This window comes from Bos javanicus, chromosome 15 (genome assembly GCF_032452875.1).
Source record: "Bos javanicus breed banteng chromosome 15, ARS-OSU_banteng_1.0, whole genome shotgun sequence".
Lineage (NCBI taxonomy): Eukaryota > Metazoa > Chordata > Mammalia > Artiodactyla > Bovidae > Bos > Bos javanicus.
The window spans coordinates 56,400,256-56,419,788 of record NC_083882.1 but is presented as its reverse complement, the minus strand read 5'-3'; the positions used below and the strand labels follow the sequence as shown (position 1 = coordinate 56,419,788).

General features: G+C 54.1%; 2 protein-coding genes across 3 annotated transcripts; one reads left to right on the top strand and one right to left on the bottom strand.

The window, feature by feature from the left end:
* Positions 1-158: 158 nt before the first annotated feature.
* Positions 159-12,852, bottom strand: TSKU (tsukushi, small leucine rich proteoglycan). 2 transcript variants are annotated; one of them, XM_061380933.1, is made up of 2 exons: positions 12,716-12,852; positions 159-2,639 (listed from the first exon to the last, which is right to left on the bottom strand). In XM_061380933.1, the coding sequence occupies exon 2, from the start codon at positions 2,630-2,632 to the stop codon at positions 1,556-1,558; it is 1,077 nt and encodes a 358-aa protein (XP_061236917.1). In that variant the 5' UTR covers positions 2,633-2,639; positions 12,716-12,852; the 3' UTR covers positions 159-1,555. The 2 variants fall into 2 exon arrangements, with proteins under 2 accessions (XP_061236917.1, XP_061236916.1); XM_061380932.1 differs by lacking the exon at positions 12,716-12,852 and adding an exon at positions 10,013-10,102.
* Positions 12,853-13,156: 304 nt separating this feature from the next.
* On the top strand, positions 13,157-18,749 carry LOC133226888 (basic proline-rich protein-like). The gene is made up of 2 exons (XM_061380934.1): positions 13,157-13,899; positions 18,601-18,749. Exons 1-2 carry the CDS (start codon positions 13,416-13,418, stop codon positions 18,627-18,629), a joined length of 513 nt encoding a protein of 170 aa, XP_061236918.1. The 5' UTR covers positions 13,157-13,415; the 3' UTR covers positions 18,630-18,749.
* The last annotated feature ends 784 nt before the right edge of the window (positions 18,750-19,533 follow it).

Sequence of the window (19,533 nt, the reverse complement as noted above, 5' to 3'; positions counted from 1 at the left end):
AAAGGTTCCACCCCAAGGAACTCCCTCCCTCACTCCCCTAATCCTAGGAGGTTATTGGGCTTTTCAGAGGGAACAAGCTTGTCTTGATTCATCCTTGTGGCCCCAGAGACCCGTCTGGGGAATGTCAATGGATACTGGTCAAATGATGGCAAGAGGAAGACTCTTTGTAGTGTTTATTAAACCAAGATGTTGGGTGGGGCTTGTGGGGGAGGACAGAGCTCTCATTGTCCTGTAGGCGTCTCTGAGGGACCGGCCCCATGGATGCCCACGTGGCGACATATGGCTGGCTTCTACCCAACACCTCCTCTCCAGCTCATCCCCAGGACACAGGGTTACAAAAGTGAACAAATGCAATGTCTTCCTTCTTTTACAAATGACGTATTTCCAATCCCCTGCCAGCAGGGACCTGGATGGGGGGGGGGTGGTCCTAAGTGACAGTCCATTAAAAAGGCAACAACTTTTATGAAACTGATACTAAGGAAAGAGCCCAGGGCTGGGAAGCTGAGATGCCACCCTGGTGGGGAAGCATAAACATGGGTGGGGGCTACCCTGCCTCCTTGGCTGCGTTCGGAGTAGGCTGAGCTGGGCTGTCGGGCACAAGGCCAGTAGGGGCTGACTCCAGGAGGCCCCTCGGAGCTGGTGGGGCTCCAGGACTGCATCAACTCCTAAGGAACCAGCTAGAGGCAGTACCTCAGGGGTCAAGGAGCACATTTCCATTCTGGACGCTGGGGGATGCCACCCAAGTGGGAAACTGGGACTGGCACCCCTGAGGCTTCCAGAGGCTCTGAGGTGAACTGTAGCCTGTGCCACAGCTAGTTACCGGGCCCAGAGTGCCACCCTTGAGGCCCTGGCCTGCCCTCCTGGGGATGACAGGGAAAGGGCACAAATGGGAGGATGTGTCTTGGAAGCAAGGGGGAGCCCAGAAAGGGGAGGGGGGCATGATTTAGAGGAGAGAAAAGTGCAAATGGGCCCTGTGGGCAGGCAGGCCAGACACTGATTCACTCATGCCTCTGCTGCTGTGAGACCTCTGAACACCATTTTTCCTTCTCTAGGCCTCAGTTTCTCTATCTGTCACATGAGGAAGTGGGCTTGACATTTTTCTCCCATCCTTTTTATAACTGAAGTCCTATCCAGAGTTCTAGGGGAAGAAAAAAGAATGAGGTAGGCCTCACGTGGCCAGAACAAAGAGAGATTTATGCCATAGAAGAACCCACATCCGAGCGGCTGGACCTCCCTCCCACTCACCTCCTGTCACAGGTCAGGTTGGTCCAGGCCTCAGGGAAGGCACTTTGGGGACAAGTGGGGAAGGACAGCAGGGGGCTGCTGTCTGGTTTGGCATCGAAGACCCTCGGCTTATGGTCCGGGGAGCAACACAGACAAAGGACAAGACTTTGCTCCTGGGTGTGGGTCCCAGGTTCAAAGCCTCTCTTTCAATGATGCTGCCACACAGGAATGGAGAGTCCCTGTGGGCATTGGCACATTAAAATATAAATTACCCAGGACCTGAGGAAACTCAGGACACAGTCTGTTCCATGGCCCCAGGCTGCACCATTCGTCACAAGGTATTGGAGTCCCTGGCGGCTAACTCCTGGGTGTCTATGCAGTGCAGGGCCACCTTGGGGGTGAAGCCAGGCTGCCGTGGGTAGGTGCCCTCCCGCACCAGGCGCCGGCACTGCACGCCCTGGCCCACGCTGATGCTCTGCAGTGCGGGGAGGTGGATGAGCAGCTTCTCGGGCAGGGGCACCAGGCCTGTGCCCGACAGGTCCAGCTCCTGCAGGGAGCCCAGGCCTGAGAACACCTCAGGTCCTGCCCACTGGAGCCTGGGGTTGCTGGACAAGTCCAGGACCTGCAGGCCCTGCAGCTCGTGGAAGCTGTGGGGCGCCAGCATGGGGAGACCCTGCAGGCTGCCCAGCGACAGATGAGTGAGGCCCGCCAGCCCCTCAAAGGCGCCGGGGCCGATGGCTGCCAGTGGGTTCCCATCCAGGCTCAGGTAGCGCAGGGGCAGGCCCCGGAGGTCGGGCACAGCGCGGAGCCGGTTCCAGGCCAGGTTGAGGCTCTGAATGGTGGGCGCCGGCTGGCCAGCCCTCGAGGAATGGGGCAGCAGGCGCTGGAGGAGGTTGTGGGAGAGGTCCACGTGCAGCGCCCTGCCCTGGCTGTGGGTGGCGAAGGCGGACACGGAGACCTCGCGGAGCCGGTTGTGGCTCAGGTTCACGTCGCTCAGGGGCGAGCTGGTGAAGCTCCCGGTGGGCAGGGCGGCCAGGCCATTGTGGCTGAGGTCGAGCGACTCCAGGTAGCGGAGGCGGGAGAAGGCCGTGGGCGAGAGGCTGGTGAGCAGGTTGTAGCTGAGATCCAGGCCAGACAGCGTGGTGTAGCCCGGCCCTGCCAACACGGACTCGTTCACCGTCTCCAGCCGATTTGAGGACAGGTCCAGGTGGGCTGTGTCCAGGGGGATGGGCACGGGCACAATGTGGGGGCCCAGGCCGCTGCAGCCCACCCGTGTCAGGCTGAAGCTGTCAAAGAGGCCGAAGGTCTCCACCTCGCACTGGCACCCGGGGAAGCAGGGCCGAGTGGTCTGGGCCCCGCTTGCGGCCAGCAGCAGCAGCAGCAGGAGCGGCAGCAGGGGCCACGGCATGGTGGGGCTAGAAAGAGAGCCACAGGTGAGGGTTGGCAGTGGGTACCCCGTTCCAGGGGCTTCCCAGGTAGCACTAGTGGTAAAGAACCTGCCTGCCAATGCAGGAGACATAAGAGATGCAGGAGCGATCCCTAGGTGGGGAATCCCCTGGAGAAGGGAATAGCAACCAACTCCACTATTCTTGCCTGGAGAATCCCATGGACAGAGGAGCCTGGAGGGTTACAGTCCAAAGGGTCACAAGGAGTCGGACACAACTGAACTGACCATAAGCACGCACGCACCCCATTCCAGATGGTTCTCGCCCAACCTGGAAGACCCCGGCCAACATGTGTAGGCACAGATGAAAATTGCCACATGCCCCTCAGTGCCCCTAGATGCTTTCCCTGAATACCCCTTCCTCAAATAATTCCTAGTCCCTGTTCCTCTCTGGCCTCAGTCTCCCCATCTGTATGATATGGCGAGTTAGGCTAGATAGCTGGGTCTTAAACTGGAAGTATGTGAACCCTTTCTTGAATAAGATTGGCAGGTGAGAGTGGGCCTGTTCTGGAGTGAAGGTGGGAGCCTGAGTCTTCCGTGCATGTTCACCGTCCTGCCGTGGGATGTGAAGGGCAGGTGCTTTTGGGGAGTGCTCCCCTCACCTCTGCAGAGCCTGTGCTGCGGGCTCGGTGCTGTGCTCGCTGGCTCTCTGCACGGCCTCACTCAGCCCTCACAGCCACAGAAGCCGCACGGCAGCAATCTTGTCAGCACTTCACGAAGAGGAAACTGAGACTCAGGTTCAGAAAGCCATGCATGGCCACATGTGAGTGGGAGCGGAACTGAACGGTGCTCCCAGGGGCATGGCTCACTGTCGTGCTGAGCTGTGCCTGAGACTCCTGCTCCAGCTTCCCAAACCAAGGCCTCTCCTGCAAGGGGGGCCTGTAGCAACTGTCCCCTCCTCACTCCTTTTGTGGGTAACAATGGCTGGGTTGTCATAAGCCCTCTCCCCTGGCCTGGCCTCTAGGGGCAGGATCCTTCATTCCAACAGGGGACCCTGCATCTAGACTTCCAGATGGGCCCCGGGGACCACTCTGCTGAGTCCCTTCCCCTTGCCCACCTTGACCCCCAAGCTGTCAGTGATTACACTTTTCTGGCCCTTCCTTTAACCCACGGCAGGCAGCTGGGCTGTGTCCCCCATTATACAGATAAATAAACAGAGGCTCAGAGACAAAAAGGGTTTTACCCAAAACCCGTATGTAAAAAGCAGGGCAGGATTAGAACCCAGGCCTGCTCAGTCCTAATTCTACTTTCCTCTACTGCCTCCGTGACTGGCAGGAGAGATGCGATCCAAGAGGGGCTCTTCCCACCGACGGGGGCTACAATGCAAGCCACTGCCCCTCTCCTGGCTTCACTGTCTCTCCCTGGATAACTCTAACAGCAGCTGCCATTGATGCCAAGCACCACCTCTACACTGCCACCCTCAACACTCATCCCCCCACACATCTGCAGCTCCCTGGAGGATGAGAGAGAAGGCTGAGCAGTGAAAGAAAGCTGCTAACTGGACAGTCTGTGGTCACCCTCTCCTGCTAGAAGAGCAGAAGACACCAAGCCTCACGCCAGCAGATCCTTCGGCTGGAGTGGCCCAGCTCTCCGCTCTGCACCCCTGCCACGTCTTCCCCCCAACCTTCCTCCCCCTGGCCTTTAGGGAGGGGTGGGCTGGGGGGAGGGTGGATGGGGGAGCAGCAGGATCGCATTACCAGTTCTACATGAAACTTTAAAGGGGCAGCCACTTGATCTGCACTTGGGCGCTTCTCCCTGGCCTCCCTCTGCAGGCCCTTCCTCTCCCACCCCTTTCTTTTGTGGAGTCCAATTTGAGGATTAAACCCAGCCCAGGTGCATCCTGGGCTCGGTCCCAGTTGAGGCTGGACAGAGTGTTCCAATGTCTGGAACCAAAAGGAAAATATTCAGTTGCTTCACACCCCTTTTGTTCCCGGGGTGAGCTTCTCACAGCAGGAGTTCATTACTACCTAGGGCCTCACCTTCCCTGCTAAGCTGATCTGCTCATACCCACCCCTTCCTGGGGTTTAAACAAACACCAAATGCACACAAAAAGGCCTAAGATTACCCTTCGTTCCCAAAGGTGATTATACAATGTGCCTCTCAAGTGCCAAACAGCCCCTCATGAGCTCCTGCTTATGTAACTCAGCTCAGTGCTCCCCTACCCCCCTGACGAGGGGCCTCTCCAGCCCTAGGCTTTGTCCTCTGTACCACAAGGCAGTAATTCCTGCCTGCCTCATACACACTGATGCAAGTCACATGCAGAGCAATGCCAACTGTGAAGCGCTGTGCACCTGTGCTGGGAGGTCATCACCGGGCCACAGAGGGGCAGGAGTGTGGATGGAGACCCGCCTGGAAAACTGTTTTTGATGCTTCCAGGACACCCCAGACAAGGTCCCTGCTCAGCCCTGCACTGCGGACACTCTCCATGGGCCCCCATTCTGGGCCAGGCCTGGACAGAGTGGAAAGTGCTGACAGTGACTGAGCCTGTCCCCACCACGTGCCAGTCACATGTCCCCTTACGCCATTCTCGGTCACTCCAGGAGGTCATTCTTATGTCCGTGTTACAGTAGAGGAAACTGAGGATGGCAAGGGAAGGCGCCAGAGACCAGCAAGCGAACTCAGGCCTTTGTAACCTCGTAACCGGCTAGGTTCAGGGGGAATGTGCACTTCTATGTGTTGCTGGGAAAAGAGCTAAGCGTCCAGGGTCCCAGGGCCAGGCTCCAGCTACTGTCGGCTGCTGTGACCGTCAGTACCCAGCTTCCTAATACTCAGTGGCTCTTGGGTGTTCCTGAGGTCACAGCAGAGCCCAGAGGTCTCTCAGGGTTGTCCCATGCAGCTGGGACTGGGAAGTGCTGGGCCTGGAATCAGAAGGTCAGAGCCTGAGCATCAGCTGCTATCACCTCACTGGGGACCCAGGGACAAGATGAGGGACCTCAGCTTTCTCATCTGGAAAGTGAGGGATTACATACCCTGCTCTGCAGCCCTCACAAGCTCAAGTAAGCAAAGGTCTTTTGGAAAATATCAAGGGCTGTGCCCTTGGTAGGGGTTTTCCTTATCTTTCCCTGGGAGAAGAAAAAAAGGAGAGAGAAATCTCTGGAAGGTCTCTCAACTCTGGAGCCAGCAGGGGGCAAAGGCAGAGACGTGGGCTAGTGGTCTTTGAGGGTTGGTACCCCTGCTCTGCTCAGAGGTCATGTCCCCTTTTGGGTAACGTGAGGAGTGCCTTTGTGTGAGTGACTCAGAGATGCTGAGGTCTGGTTTTGCTGCTTAGAGCAAAAGGCCCAGGAGCCAAAGGCAGGGTAGAACTTTCCCAGGAGGAAACTGAGGGAAGATAAGGAAAACCCCTGCCAAGGGCACAGCCCTTGATATTTTCCAAAAGACCTTTGCTTATTTGAGCTGTGAGGGCTGCAGAGCAGGGCGTGCAATCCCTCACTTTCTAGATGAGAAAGCTGAGGTCCCTCATCTTGTCCCTGGGTCGCCAGTGAGGTGACGGCAGCTGATGCTCAGGCTCTGACCTTCTGATTCCAGGCCCAGTGCTTCCCAGTCCCCTCAAGATGCCTGTGGAACTCTCCTAGGGATCTTATGGAGTCAATAAAAATAGTGCTCAGAAGAGTCTGCAACCTCATGTAGGAGGGGGCTGATGCCATAATGCTAAGGATCATAAGGGTAAATTGTATGCTAAGAAAATTATAGCTATACATTTAAAAAAAGACTAACCTAAACGGTAATTTTAGAAAGTCTAGAAGAAAATCTGTCAACCCTGTAGTGGTCTTCCTTTAGATGGCAGAACTTTGGGTGGTTTCACCATGTCTTAATCTCCTTTTCCCCCTCTTATTTCCTCTCTTATAGTAACTATATATATATAGATATAAAACAGACTGAGTAATGAAGACTCAGGACTGTCTCATGGCCATCTCTGCTTTCTCTGACCTTGGCTAGCCACAATCTCCAAGCCTCATCCTCCTCATGTGTCAAATACAGGTGTTAATAGCCATTTCACAGGCCTGTCAAGAGGATGAAACGTACTGGCAGGGGGGGCACCTGAGCATGGTTCCCCACATGGGGGAGGGTCCAGTGGGGGCTCCCCGGCCCTCCTCACCAGACAGGGAGTGGCTGGGGAGGGGATTTCTCTTCCTCCAGCAGACACTATCAAACATGACAAAGGTCTTACTACTGCCCTCCAGGAAAGCAGTTCTTCCTGGGAAACCAAGCTATGCTGTTTCTCAACAGGGCTGCTGCGTCTGGGAAGGGATGACTAATGTGAGTTCCTCTTCACAAAAACCACTAGCCTCAGCTCCAGGGAGAGGTAAGGCCCGCACAGAGACTGAGAAGACTCTCGACATCAACTTGCAGTAGAACTGAGCAAGTCACTTAACCTCTCTGGACCTTCAGCTGTGAATCTGGGATACTAATGATGGTTCCATCAGCTGCAGAGAAGATGGCTGTGAAGAGACTCAGAAGACCAACATCCCTGTAAAGAAATGAGGCCCCAAGGGGGTGGAAGCCATATAATTCAAAGACTGTGCCTTTTCATTCCACCTCTACCCATATCCACTGCAGACACAATCAACCACAGCACTAAATTGCTGAGGGCAAGGCGGTCTGTTAGGCCCTGTGAGGTGCATGCTGGGGTCAGGGCAGGAGATCCCAGGGCCTCTGTCCCCATGAGGCTTACAGACCAGCAATGGGGACAGGATACCAACTCATATCAAGATCTAGCACCTGCTTTAGATCCAGGAGACCAGGACTCTAGTGCCAGCCCTGCTACTAACTGTGTGAACTTGAGAGTCTTCTTTCTTGGAGCCTCAGTTTTCTTGTCTTGTAGAACTGACTCTGCCTCCTTCCTTCTCTCGAGACCCTGTGATCTACGCTCGGGAGAAAGGGAAAGGCAGGCAGGTATTCACCATGGAACGCCAAGAGAGGATACTTCACTTTCTCTCCAAATCCTAACCTGCAGATCAAAGTCATCTACTGATGAGCCAGGTTACAGAACATAAGGGCAGCCGGACAAAGGCTTAGCGGCATGAGGTCCGCTGGGCAGGGGCCATGAGTGATTCCTTGATGGGTGCATCGGGATGCTAAGGAAAGTTACAGTGTCAGTGGTGGGACCCTAAGAGGTCCCCAGGCAGGTCTCCCCACTGCGGACTCCGCTAGGAGAGCCTCTCAAGCAGCTCTGGCTAGATCATGCCCCTTCTTAAAAACCTCCTGACTTCCGCTTTACCTACAGAAACCAAGTTCTCTCTGGCACACAGGTATCTGCACCTCTGTGCAGATCTGCCCCCATGGTCCTCCCTCGGGTTGAAAGTCCCATCTTGATCTGAACCTACGGTGGTGGCCTCTGAATTAGTGCACACTTCCCCAAACTCAAGAGGATTCCAGGACTGGAAGAGCTGGAAGGCCCCTCCGAGATCACAGGTAACTGAGGCCCAGAGAGGGACTGTGATGGCAAGGAAACAGCACAGCAGGACCTGGGGCCTGGGTTTGGATGCTTCACACTACTGCCAGGACAGCCGCATCCCCCAGGCCTGCCCCAGCCCTGCCAGTGGAACAAAGCCCGTTCTGTCCATTCAGGCCCCTGGGCCACTCCCCCTCCTTTCCTGGCTTCGCGGGGCCTCTGGCTCCGTACTGTCAACACACCTTCAGACGCACACTAGGTAAATTCTCTGCCTTTACTGACCTGCCTGTTTCCTGACTTGAAGTGTGAAGCATCTTGGGGCGGTGACCCTGCCTTCTTCACCTGTTAACCCTTCCCCCAGCTGGGGCCGGAGCCAGGCCTGGCAGGCATGGCAAACTTGCTGGATGAATGGAGGGCCCAGAAATTAAGAGTCAACCGTGGGACACAGAGCTGGCTGTGGATTCAGCTCTGTACCTACTGGCCTCGAGCACGTCTCAACCTTGCTGAGGCTCAGTGTCCTCCACACGGGTGACAACACAGCGTTGGTGGAAGCATTAGGGGACAGCGAGTGGAACATTTGGTGCAACTCCTACAAGCTGAGTGCCGAATGCATAGTAGACAAGGACTGTGACGATTTATTAAGCTTTCTGAAAGCCATGACCATGTTATTTGTTGTTCTTTTCCTCCCCACCCAACTACCCAAAGAGGTGCCAGGCACCCGACGGGTCTTTGACTACTTGTGCTAACAGCCTCTGGTCACCATGCTGGTGTCTGCTGGCAAGGCCCCCATCTCCTTTCTCCTCTGAGGCCTATCTGGGGCTAGGGGTTCCAGCTCGTGTCCTCCTGGTCCCACTCACCTGCACCCCAGCATCTATGGCCCACAGATTTGCCAGCTCCTCACCATGTCTTTAAGGGGAAGCCCCTGGTAAAGGGACGAGCTGGGCAGGGGACCGAGCATCCACCCAAGATGGGTTTTGTCTCCACTGGCTGCTCAGTGCTGAGTCACGTCCCACCCTTCATCGTGAGCTCACGCAAGTTGATGCCAATGAAATCCCCAGGTGGAAATTCCATCAGTGTCCTGGCCCCCAACTGCTTAAGTCAGTTCTGGAAACGCAAGGCAAAGAGAATGCCTAGGGCCAAACTCCCGGAGCCTTGAGGGTTGGCTCTCCCAACAGAGGCACTAACGCCACACATCTGTGCAAACACATCAGCTCACCACACACTTCTACAGCAGTGGCTCCTTCCTGCCTCCCCACCACCCTTGACCATGGGGACTACTGTCCCTGTTCTGCAGACAAGAAGACTGACATTGAGTGGGGCAGAATAGGAACCAGTCTCAAACCAAATCCAATGCTCCTTATACGGCTGTGCCTCACCTTACAAATGGGCACATGTGGATTGTGCTGGACTATAATTACATTTACCTATTTGTGCTCCTGTGGGCAGGCATGGGGTTAGATTCACTTTTAGGTCTTGGAAGCTGACTGCTAGGCCTGGCACAGAGCAGGTACTATATGAAGATACACCAGGCATTTAGAATATTGCCGCCTCATCAAAGGACACCTCTCAGTCTTTCCACTGCCTCCTCAACTCTCATCTGCTCAGTTACCCTACAAGATCAGCAGGTTGGATGGCATGGTATCTATTGTACACCTGCCTAGAGACCCAGAGAGGTTCGGTGATCTGCCCAGAGTCACAGAGACAGTGAGGTCAGAGGCTGGACTCAGGATCCAGGTGTTCTGACACCTGGTGCCTACGCTCCTCCATGATATCATCCCTGGAGAATAATCTACAGAGAAATGGACAAGGCTCCCAATACTATTTTCTCCATTCTGAAGCTTGGCAAGTTCCCTTTGGTCTGAGGCATGTGTAGACACACGGGAAGGCAGTATGGGGCAGAGGAAATGGCTTTTGCAGTCAGGCACACTGGGCTCCACCCCACCAAACCTCACCTGCTAGGAGGCCTGTGTGTCCTCTCCCTGCCGAGTCTTCATCTGCAACCTGGTGAGAAACCTGGTGCTGTTCCCACAAGGTCACTGAGGATTACAGGAGGTAAAGGAAGACTGAGCTCCAGGCCTGGCACACACTGGCGCTCACTGCATGTGGGTTCCTGCCCCACCCCTGACCAGAGCGTAATTTCAGAGACCAGGAAAGAAAAAGGAGCAGTGACACGAGCAGATCTGAGAGCGAGGCAGGGGCAGAGGACAGAGAAGACTCCAACGTGGGCTCTTCCTGGATTCTCAGTGCACCCTCCAGGGCTTCACTTGGGCTACAAGTGCTCTGCCAGCGAGCTGATAAGGGAGTGTGGAAATACTGCAGAGGCTGGAGGAGGCTGAAGCAGGTGTGTCACCGGTGACAGAATGACGACCTGAGACTTGGCAGCCACCCCTGGGTGGGTGGCTCACAGTCCTCCCCTCCCTCTCCCCTGGGCCTTGCCCCGGTCGGGTTCAGGAGGCCTCCTGGCCAGAACTGCTGCAACAGCCTCATTCCTGGCCCTCTGCCTCCAACTGCCAGCCTTGCTGGGCACCAGAATGCCATCCAGACAGACCAGGACTGCACCACCGCTCCTACTTTAAAGCCTCTCCTGCCAAGAGAGTTTGCCTGTCTGGGGGCCTGTCTTTCTCCTTGGGCCCCATGTCTTTGCACAGGCTGTCCCCTTCAGTGAAGATGACAGAGACACCCTTTTCTTTGTCCTCCATACAAATTCTCACTCATTTGATTCAAAAGTCACCTCCTCTGTGAGGTTTTCCCAGTCTAACTCGCCCTTCATCCAGTAAAGGTCACTCTCCTCCTGGGCCACCCCTGTCAAGGTTCAACACACTTTGTGACGTGTGGCCATCTCCAATTCTGATGGTCCAGCTCCTCTCCTGCGTGGACCTGGCCATGTGAAGTGGATAAGCCAGATGGGAGAAATGCCCTGGGCAAAAAGCTTCCCTCTGCTAGGAGAGGGTATCAGTTGGTCCAAGCTTGCAGGATACTTAGGGCTTTTGCCAGGTGGTGAACTAAGGTTTAGGACCCACAGTAGATACTGGCTCTGCCTTCTACTGTTAGTGCAGTTCGACAGATGTCTGCACAATGCAATACAGGCCACAAACCTCTTCTCATTTTATTAGCACAGGTAGTTTGTCATCGTACTTAACATCCATAACAATCAGTGAGACCAGAATTACTATCCTCATTTGAAAGATGAGGAGACTGAGAATCAGAGAGGAAGAGTCACTTGCCCAAGGTCACAGAGCTAGGAAGCAATGAAATAAGTGAAAATCTCCTTCTGACTCTAAGAGGCCGGAGCACTCAAGCCTCCAGACTGGCTTCCCAGGCTCCAGCACCACCCACAAGCCAGAGGACAGTTTCTGAGAATTACCAACCCCACCCTATCATGCCAGCTTAAAAAACCCTCCAGCAGCTCTCCACTGCCTAGATCTCCGCTCCTAAGTCTGGCATTCAAGGCCCTCTTCTGTGGCCCCTGCAGTCCCTCCCAGCCTCAGGGTGAAGTCCATCCCTTCTTCCCCAATCTTGCATCTGGCAGTCCACAATGCTGACCACCCCTGTGCTGTTTCGGGACACACAGAGTCATGCAGAGCAGCTCCCTAGGGGGGAGGCACTTTCTGCCTCTTTTCCCAGTGTATTCCCCCCACTTCCCCATTCTGCTGCTTTTCAGCCTTCCTGGACTGCAGGGACTCCAGGAAGGCCTTAATCTGTACATAACTTCACAGCCATCTCCCCTCTCCCTCTTCAAAAGAGTAAATAAGTGCCAAGTCAGAATGGAAGTGTTAAATATCAAAGTGTTTCCAGGTTCTAAGGTCTCAACCAGTCAGCCACAATTGGAAGGGAAGACAGAGGCTGTCAGCAACCCCTTTTCCAGCAGGGAAACTGAGGCCCAAAGAGGGAAAGGAAAGCGCCCACAGTTGCCTCTTTCCAAGGTGAGTGGCTTGTACCCACCCTTCACATCTGCAGGACCTAGCAAAATTCTAGGTTAAAGACTGGCAAGGGGTAGGGGAGGGAGGGGGGTTGTTGGGTTTATCTTTGCCATCCAGGATCAAAAAGCAGGCTCCCGGCAGTCTGAGCCCTCACTCTCAGATCAGACTTGAACTCTGCAAGTCTGGACTTATCGAAGGGTAGAGCAGGCAGGGAGGATCAGAAGCTCCTGAGTCACCTCCTCCGCCAGGCAAGTGTGGGTGGGCACTGCACTCTGGCCGTCCCTGGCTGCGCCGCTCATCCCCACCGCAGGCTCTGCCTCGCGAGGGAGTTTTCACCCCATCCAGGACAGGGTGACTGCGGCTCAGAAAGGTTAAGCAACTTGCCTAGTGCCATACTGTGGGCCAGTGGATGTTCCATTTGAAACTACAGTGTGCAAGGTTCCTACTGCCAGCAGCCCAGCTGGAGGTCCCCGGAGCCATCATCACCTTTCCACCTTTGGGATTGGAGGGTTCAACCCCCTCACCCCAGGGGCGGGATGCAAACCGAGTGAGGATCTCAAAGAGGAGGCGCGGGAGGAGGGGAAGGGGGGCCCCAGGGGCTGGCCTCTCCGCCAAACAGACAAGTCTCTCTCGGTCACAAACACTCTCTCCGAGAAGCGTGGGGCGGGCCACACCGGTGCCCGTTCCTCTCCTCTCTTCAACCCCCAAGTCGGGGGGCCAGGACCCGCTGCTTACCTTTCTTCTCCCAGCCACTTCGCCTAGGGTGTCCGGCACGCTCTGCCCAGCCTTGGCTCGGATCAGTCTTCAGGCGCTGCCGATCCCCCCACCCACCAATCCTATTCATTCCCTCTGGGCTCTAAAAATCCCTGAGGTGTAGGAAGGGAGGACTGCCAGTGCACCACCCCCCACCCCCGCCCCCCGGCCCGGGATGCAGCGGGGAGGAGGAACGCGGAGAAAAGTTTGAAGCTAAGTCGGCCCGGGTGGACTGAGGGGAGCGAGGAGTTGGGGCGGTGTCTGGCTCTCGGCGCGCACATACTCCGCGGACACCCAACCCAGACACGTCGACAGGCACAGACCACGTACGCGGACACAACGATGCGTCCACCCACACCCACAACCAAACGCGGGCCCCCATCCCGGGTCCTTGCCCCCGTCCCCAAATCACGGACACACAAAGGCACGGCAGATGCATGTCCCCGGACCAAATTCACAAAGACCCACAAACGCACGTGTCCGCACAAAGACCCCAGAGGCGCCGGCCGACGCCCACGGCCCCGGGTCAGAGCCTTTGTCTCCTGGAAGCCCCCCTTCTAGGTCCAGGTTCCTCACTCTGGCCGAGCCCCAAGCGTCAGGCGGCCACTGCCGACGCCCTGGGTCCGGGAAAAGTTGAGGGGCCCCGGCCCCGCCCCTGCGTCCAGCGCGGCTCGCCCGCCGGATGGAGCGGCGAGGCTGGGGTAGGGGCCTCCGGTCCTTCGCCTGCAGCGCGAACTCCCGCTCTGCCCGGGGACCCGTACCCACCTGGAAGCCTGCGCCGCAGCCGCCTCGGCACGCTCACCCAGGCGGCCCGGCCGCGGGCCCTCCGGCCGGCGCTTTTCTCGGCGCGGCGTGGCCCGCCCCCCGGCCCCCACCCGCCCGCCCGGCGCCCAGTGGCGGCTCCGGCCGGCCGCCCGGCGACTTAGGGAGTGTCGCTAAAGTGCTGGCCTTTCCCGGCGCGCTCCCCACTCCGCGCCCCCGCCCGCCGGCAGAGCCCGTGCCCAGCCCGGGTTCCACCCTAGGGAGCGTCTCAAAAGTGCGCATGCAGCTCCCGCCCACTCTAGTCGGCCTTGCTCCTAGCTTTCTGCATCCCGGGGTCCCTGCCCGCTTCCCCGGAGCGCCTGAGCCTTCTCAGCAGATGGCCGCACGGTCGGGAACATCTGGAGGTCGCTGGAGTGTGTGTGTGTGTGTGTGTGTGTGTAGAGAGAGAGAGAAAGAGAGATGTTTTGTTAAGAAAGAGATTGGGTGGTGAGGGTTCCCTCTTCTCGAGTTCATCCCCCCGGTTCCCCAGTTTTTTAAAACGGGTGAAAGAGGTTCCAAGACGTTAGTGAGAGGGAGTCCAAGAATCTGAAGCAGGGAAAGACTGGCTGAAAGACGAATCGACAGAGAGACAGTCAGGCTTAGGCAGAAAAGCTGGCAAGAGAGGAGAGAGAGGGAAACAGATTTTTTTTTTTTTTAATTTCTTTTTTCTTTTCCTGGAGGGAACCATCGACTTCTGGTTAGATTTCTAAGAAGGGAAACAGGGAGCAGTTTAAATCTATTCCTCCCTCTGCAGCCCATCCTCTCTCACCCTTCCTTATGGTAAAAAGTGCAGAAAAGCATCCAAGAAACCTTTTTCACTTGGGAGTTGGGGGGAAGAAATTGCCTGTTGGATGCATTCCCTACAAGTAGTGTGTGTGTGCGTTTGGTTGAGGGGCTTGAATTTGAGTCTCCCTGCACACCCAGACACTCTGGGGTTGAAGGAGGTGTTAGTTCTCAGGCACCCCAGAAGTATATGGCCTGGGGATTGAGGGAGGTTTTGGCCTTGAACACTGGACCTCCCAGGAGCTTTCCTGCTGTGCAGAGATTGGGCAGTGTTCCCTTTACAGTAGCCCAGACTTGCACACCCAGTCTTTTTGTTCCTTTTATTGCTTTTTTTTTTTTAATTAAAAATTTTTTGCTTGGGCTTCTGAGTCTGTGTCTGCTTGTCTGCCTGGGGAAGGAGAGAGACAAGTAAGGAGATGGGGAGGAAGGAGTAGAGGCCACTGCCCGGGCCTCAGGGCAGCGAAAACAAATCGGCTTTCCAGGGGACAAAGTGCTCTTGCAGGCCCTCACTGGCACTAGTCTGTGTGGTTGCGTGGTGGTGGTGGTGGTGCTGGTGGCCACTCTGCTCCCCTGGGATGGCGAGGCCTGGGGGCCCTGGCAGTTAGGGAGGTGCAGGGAGAAGGCTGGGAGCCTAGTCCTACCAGCCTGCGACAGGGAAAGCTCCCCTCCCTCCTTTCTGCCTCTCACTGTCCTCCCCTCATTAGAATCCCAGCTTCTGGAACTGGGAGGCCACCAGCTCAGACGTCTCATCACAACTGTCTTTGAAATTGTACCATAGGCCTCTCTGCACCCAGCCTCCTCACAGTCGTGCTTAATAAGGATGCTGTTGACATTCAACTGTGCATCCCCTTGTGGTTCTCTGTGCATCCTGGGGCCGTCAAGAAGGGTCAGAGACCTTCCCGCTCCTACTTCTTCTGGGCCTGGAGGTGGGAAAGACCTGCCAGTTCGTGTCTGGTGAGGGCCCCCAGCTTGGACAGGGTTCAGGTTCCAGCCCTGGCACTTACCAGCTCTGGGTTATTTTAGGGAAGTTACCTAACCTCTCTGAGTCTCTGCAGCTGTAATAGAGCTGTTGTGAGGAGTAAACAGTATCTTAGTAAGGCTTTAGTCTGGCTGATAGGAAGTGCCATTGTGGGTTATTAGCGTTATTATTAAACCAAGTTGTCTCTAATCAGGGATGGTGTGTGTAGTCTGGAAAGCTGAGCTGGCTTGGGAGGGGAGAAGCCAGGAGAATGGTCACTTGACCCTCTGCTCATCTAGCCCACCTGCTGGCCATCTCCTGCCCTCCCGTGGGGGACGGAGCCATCTTTCAAAGGACCCCTCCCCCTCAACCTTTGCTCTTTGCTGGAGAACTTGCATCCTCCCCTCCCTTAAGGTGGAGTTCTGGGATGAGGCTCAGGCTCAGCATCTGACAATGGAGCTAAACACTAACTCTAACTCCCACTGTCCTTTGTCTGCAGGCTCCAACCACAGAGGCTGGAGGCTCTACGCCCCTCCAAAGGGCCTCTCTCATAACAGAAGCCTAACAAACCACCTTTCACACCTTGGCCGGCAGCTGGTGGCAGTTTCAGTGTACTGCTACATTCATCATTTCCCTTGCTTGATCTTTTCTCAGTGGGAGGTGGCCTCTGGAGACTGGATTGGGCATCTCCATCAGCCCTCCCCCCTTCCCCCACAATGGTCCTTTGGCCTCCAGGCCCCTCCTCCTGTCTGCTGTTCCTGCTGCAGTAAAAATGACCTTTTTAAACTGCAAATCTGCAAAATGGATCAGGATGCTTGCCCCCTTAAAACCTTTCAATGGCAAAAGTCAAACTCCTTGGCTTCACATTCAAGGCCCCTGTAATATGTTCCCCTGGATCCTAGCTTTTCACTTCTGGTCGCTCCCCTTTTACACATCCCAAGCTCCAGTCCTCTAAGTCACATGAAACAAGAGGGAGAGAGGGAAGGGAAGGAAGGGCCTCTGAATTCTTCAAATCTCTGTCCAAATTTCCCTCCCCCAGAAACCCAATGCCTGGTGAATTTGGTCCCTCCTTCTGTTCTGTCGCTACACCCTTTGCACATATGCACTACCACTTTCCCCATTCTCTTCCCCTTCTTGTGGTCACATAGTTGCCAAAATCTTGACCCCCTGTCACCCAGGGCTGAATAAAAAACGTGCGGAGACAGAGTTTGGAAGAAATAGAGAAATGGCTTCATTTGGCAAAGGGGAGTACACAGCAGGCTAGCGCCTCAAGAACTGTGCCCTGCTTCTATGGGGAACAGGGAGAGATTTTATATCCTCATCAAAGTCTTGTATATAATTTTTTTTCTGCAAGTTTACAGCCAAAAGCTGGCATCAGGTAGCTCAACCACCTGCTCTGGTGTCCCTGAAGTTATTGACTGTGAGCTCCTTCCTTTGGAAGTGCAGAATCCTACAAGGGAGTGTAGGGGGAGAAGAATGCCAGCTGTAGAGTATAATTTATACGGAGTCAGAGAGTAATTAGTTTTGTGAAGGACAAGTCCAGCTACAACTGTTTGTTAGTAGTAGCAGCTAAAGAATAACCAAGACTGTTTAACTCTTGCAGTTCTGTTTGGCTGGTATGGACAAAAGGCTGTTCACTCATTACTGTTTTTGCTGCAACAGTCTTGGCTGTTATCCCATGCCAGGGACTGTGCTGGATACTTTTACGGTTATTATATCATTTAATCCCTGTAACAACCACCCTAGATTGATAGTGATGAGGCCCAGAGAGGGTAAGAGATCTCTCTTGGGTTACACAGTATGTTTTCTGCAGAGCTGGAACAATATTTAGGACTCTAGTGCTCTTCCTACTACCTTACAATCAATACAAGAAGCAGAATGTGGTGTTGTAGGGAGGCCTTGGTACCTAAGAGTCCCAGGTGGAAATCATTGCTCTGTCCCCGGCTACCTATTGACCTTGGGCTAGTCACTCTCTCCCCCTGAGCCTCAGATTCCTAACCTGTAAGATGAGAATAAATAAGAAACCATACCTCACAGGAACTAAAGTGCCTCTTGATGAGGGTGAAAGAGGAGAGTGAAAAAGCTAGCTTAAAACTCAACATTCAGAAAGCAAAGATCATGGCATCTGGTCCCATCACTTCATGGCAAATAGATGGGGAAACAGTGGAAACAATGAGACTTTATTTCCTTAGGCTCCAAAATTACTGCAGATGTGACTGCAGCCATGAAATTAAAAGACTTGCTCCTTAGAAGAAAAGCTTTGACAAACCTAGACAGCATATTAAAAAGCAGAGACGTTACTTTGCCAACAAAGTCAAAACTATGGTTTTTCTAGTAGTCAGGTATGGATGTGAGAGTTGGACCATAAAGAAGGATGAGCACTGAAGAATTGATGCTTTTGAACTGTGGTGTTGGAGAAGACTCTTGAGAGTCCCTTGGACTTCAAGGAGATCAAACCAGTTAATCCTAAAGGAAATCAACCCTGAATATTCACTGGAAGGACTGATGTTGAAGTTGAAGCTTCAATACTTTGGCCACCTGATGCAAAGAGCCAACTCTTTAGAAAAGACTCTGTGCTGGGAAAGATTCTAGGCAGGAGGAGAAAGGGATGACAAGGATGAGATGGTTGGATGGCATCACCGACTCAATGGACATGAGTTTGAGCAATCTCCAGGAGATGGTGAAGCACAGGGAAGCCTGGCGTGCTGCAGTCCATGGGGTCACAAAGAGTCAGACACGACTGAGCGACTGAACAATAACCTTACAGGGATATGGAGTAGATCAGTTGGATTAATACATATATAAATATGTTGTAAGTTGTAGGGTTTTGTGTACTTTTCTTGACCAGACATACTTCAAATGGGGTGTTGGCTGAGGATCTCTTTTCTCTCAGAACTCTCCAGATTAGAGGTCAAAGGCCTCATTAGCCCCTTTGGCTACCTTGCTTATTTCCCACATTTTGAGAATGCTAAAAGGTCTTTCTTTTTTCTCTTTTATCAAATCTGTCAAGCCCTGACCAGAAAAAGCATCCAAATCCAATATATTTCCATGAAGCTCCAGTGCCTAGTGCTTAGTCGCTCAGTTGTGTTCGACTCTTTGCAACCCCATGGACTGCGGCATACCAGGCTCCTCTGTCCTTGGGATTTTCCAGGCAAGAATACTGGAGTGAGTTGCCATTTTCTTCTCCAGGGGATCTTCTCAACCTAGGGATCAAACCCAGGTCTCCCGCATTGCAGGCGGATTCTTTACCAACTAAGCCACCAGAGAAGCCCATGAAGCTCCAGGATCTCTGGCTATTCTTCTTACTGTATTTTCTTCTTTGCAGTTGTCAGAAGCTGGCAGATCGAAAGTTAACAGAGCATCAAGACCTTGTGCAGAAATAATGGAAAAGAAGAGCTGGAAGAAAAAAAAATGCCAGTTCAACCTCCTGATTCTGTTGTGTTTTTTTAAATTAATTCATTCATTTATTTTTAATTTTTGGCTGCGCTGGGTCTTTGATGCGACGCAGGGGCTTTCTCTAGTTGCGGAGAGCAGGGGCTACTCTTCCGTGCGGTGTGTAGGCTTCTCATCATGGTGGCTTCTCTTGTGGCAGAGTGCGGGCTGTAGAGTGCGAGGGCTTCAGTTGTTGAGGCACGTGGGCTCCGGAGCACCAGTTCAGTAGTTGTGGTGCTCGGGCTTAGTTGCCCTGCGGCATGTGGGATCTTCCCAGAGCAGGAAATCAAACCTGTGTCCCCTGCACTGATAGCCGATTCTTGACCACTGGGCCACCAGGGAAGTTCCATACGTTGTGTTTTTTAAAAGCGCCTATGGTGGTTCAGTACAGGGATTGGGGGACATGGCAGAGTGCCTTAGGGTTTATAATGTCTTTCCACAGATAGTCTCATTTTGAAACCTCTTAGAAAAAACTTTGGATAGTCTCTTATCACCTCCATCTTACAGACGTGGAAACTGAGACTCTGAAGTGACTCATCCAGGGTCACCCAGATAGAACCTACAAGTGGTTCTTTAAAACAATTCCAGCCATTCCTCTGCGGGGCCAGATTTGGTGCATGGGCTTTGCCGGTGTTCAGCAGTCACTGTACAACGAACATTCCTCCCTTCCTGCCAAATCAGATGCTTCCCTAAATATTTCTCTCCCACTCTCCCACCTCCATACTTTGTCCCCTGCCTGGAATGACTTTCCCAGCCTATCTACCAGCTGCAGTCCTCGCTAGCTTCCAAGCTCTGCTGCCTCCTCCACAAAGACATTTCCATTGCC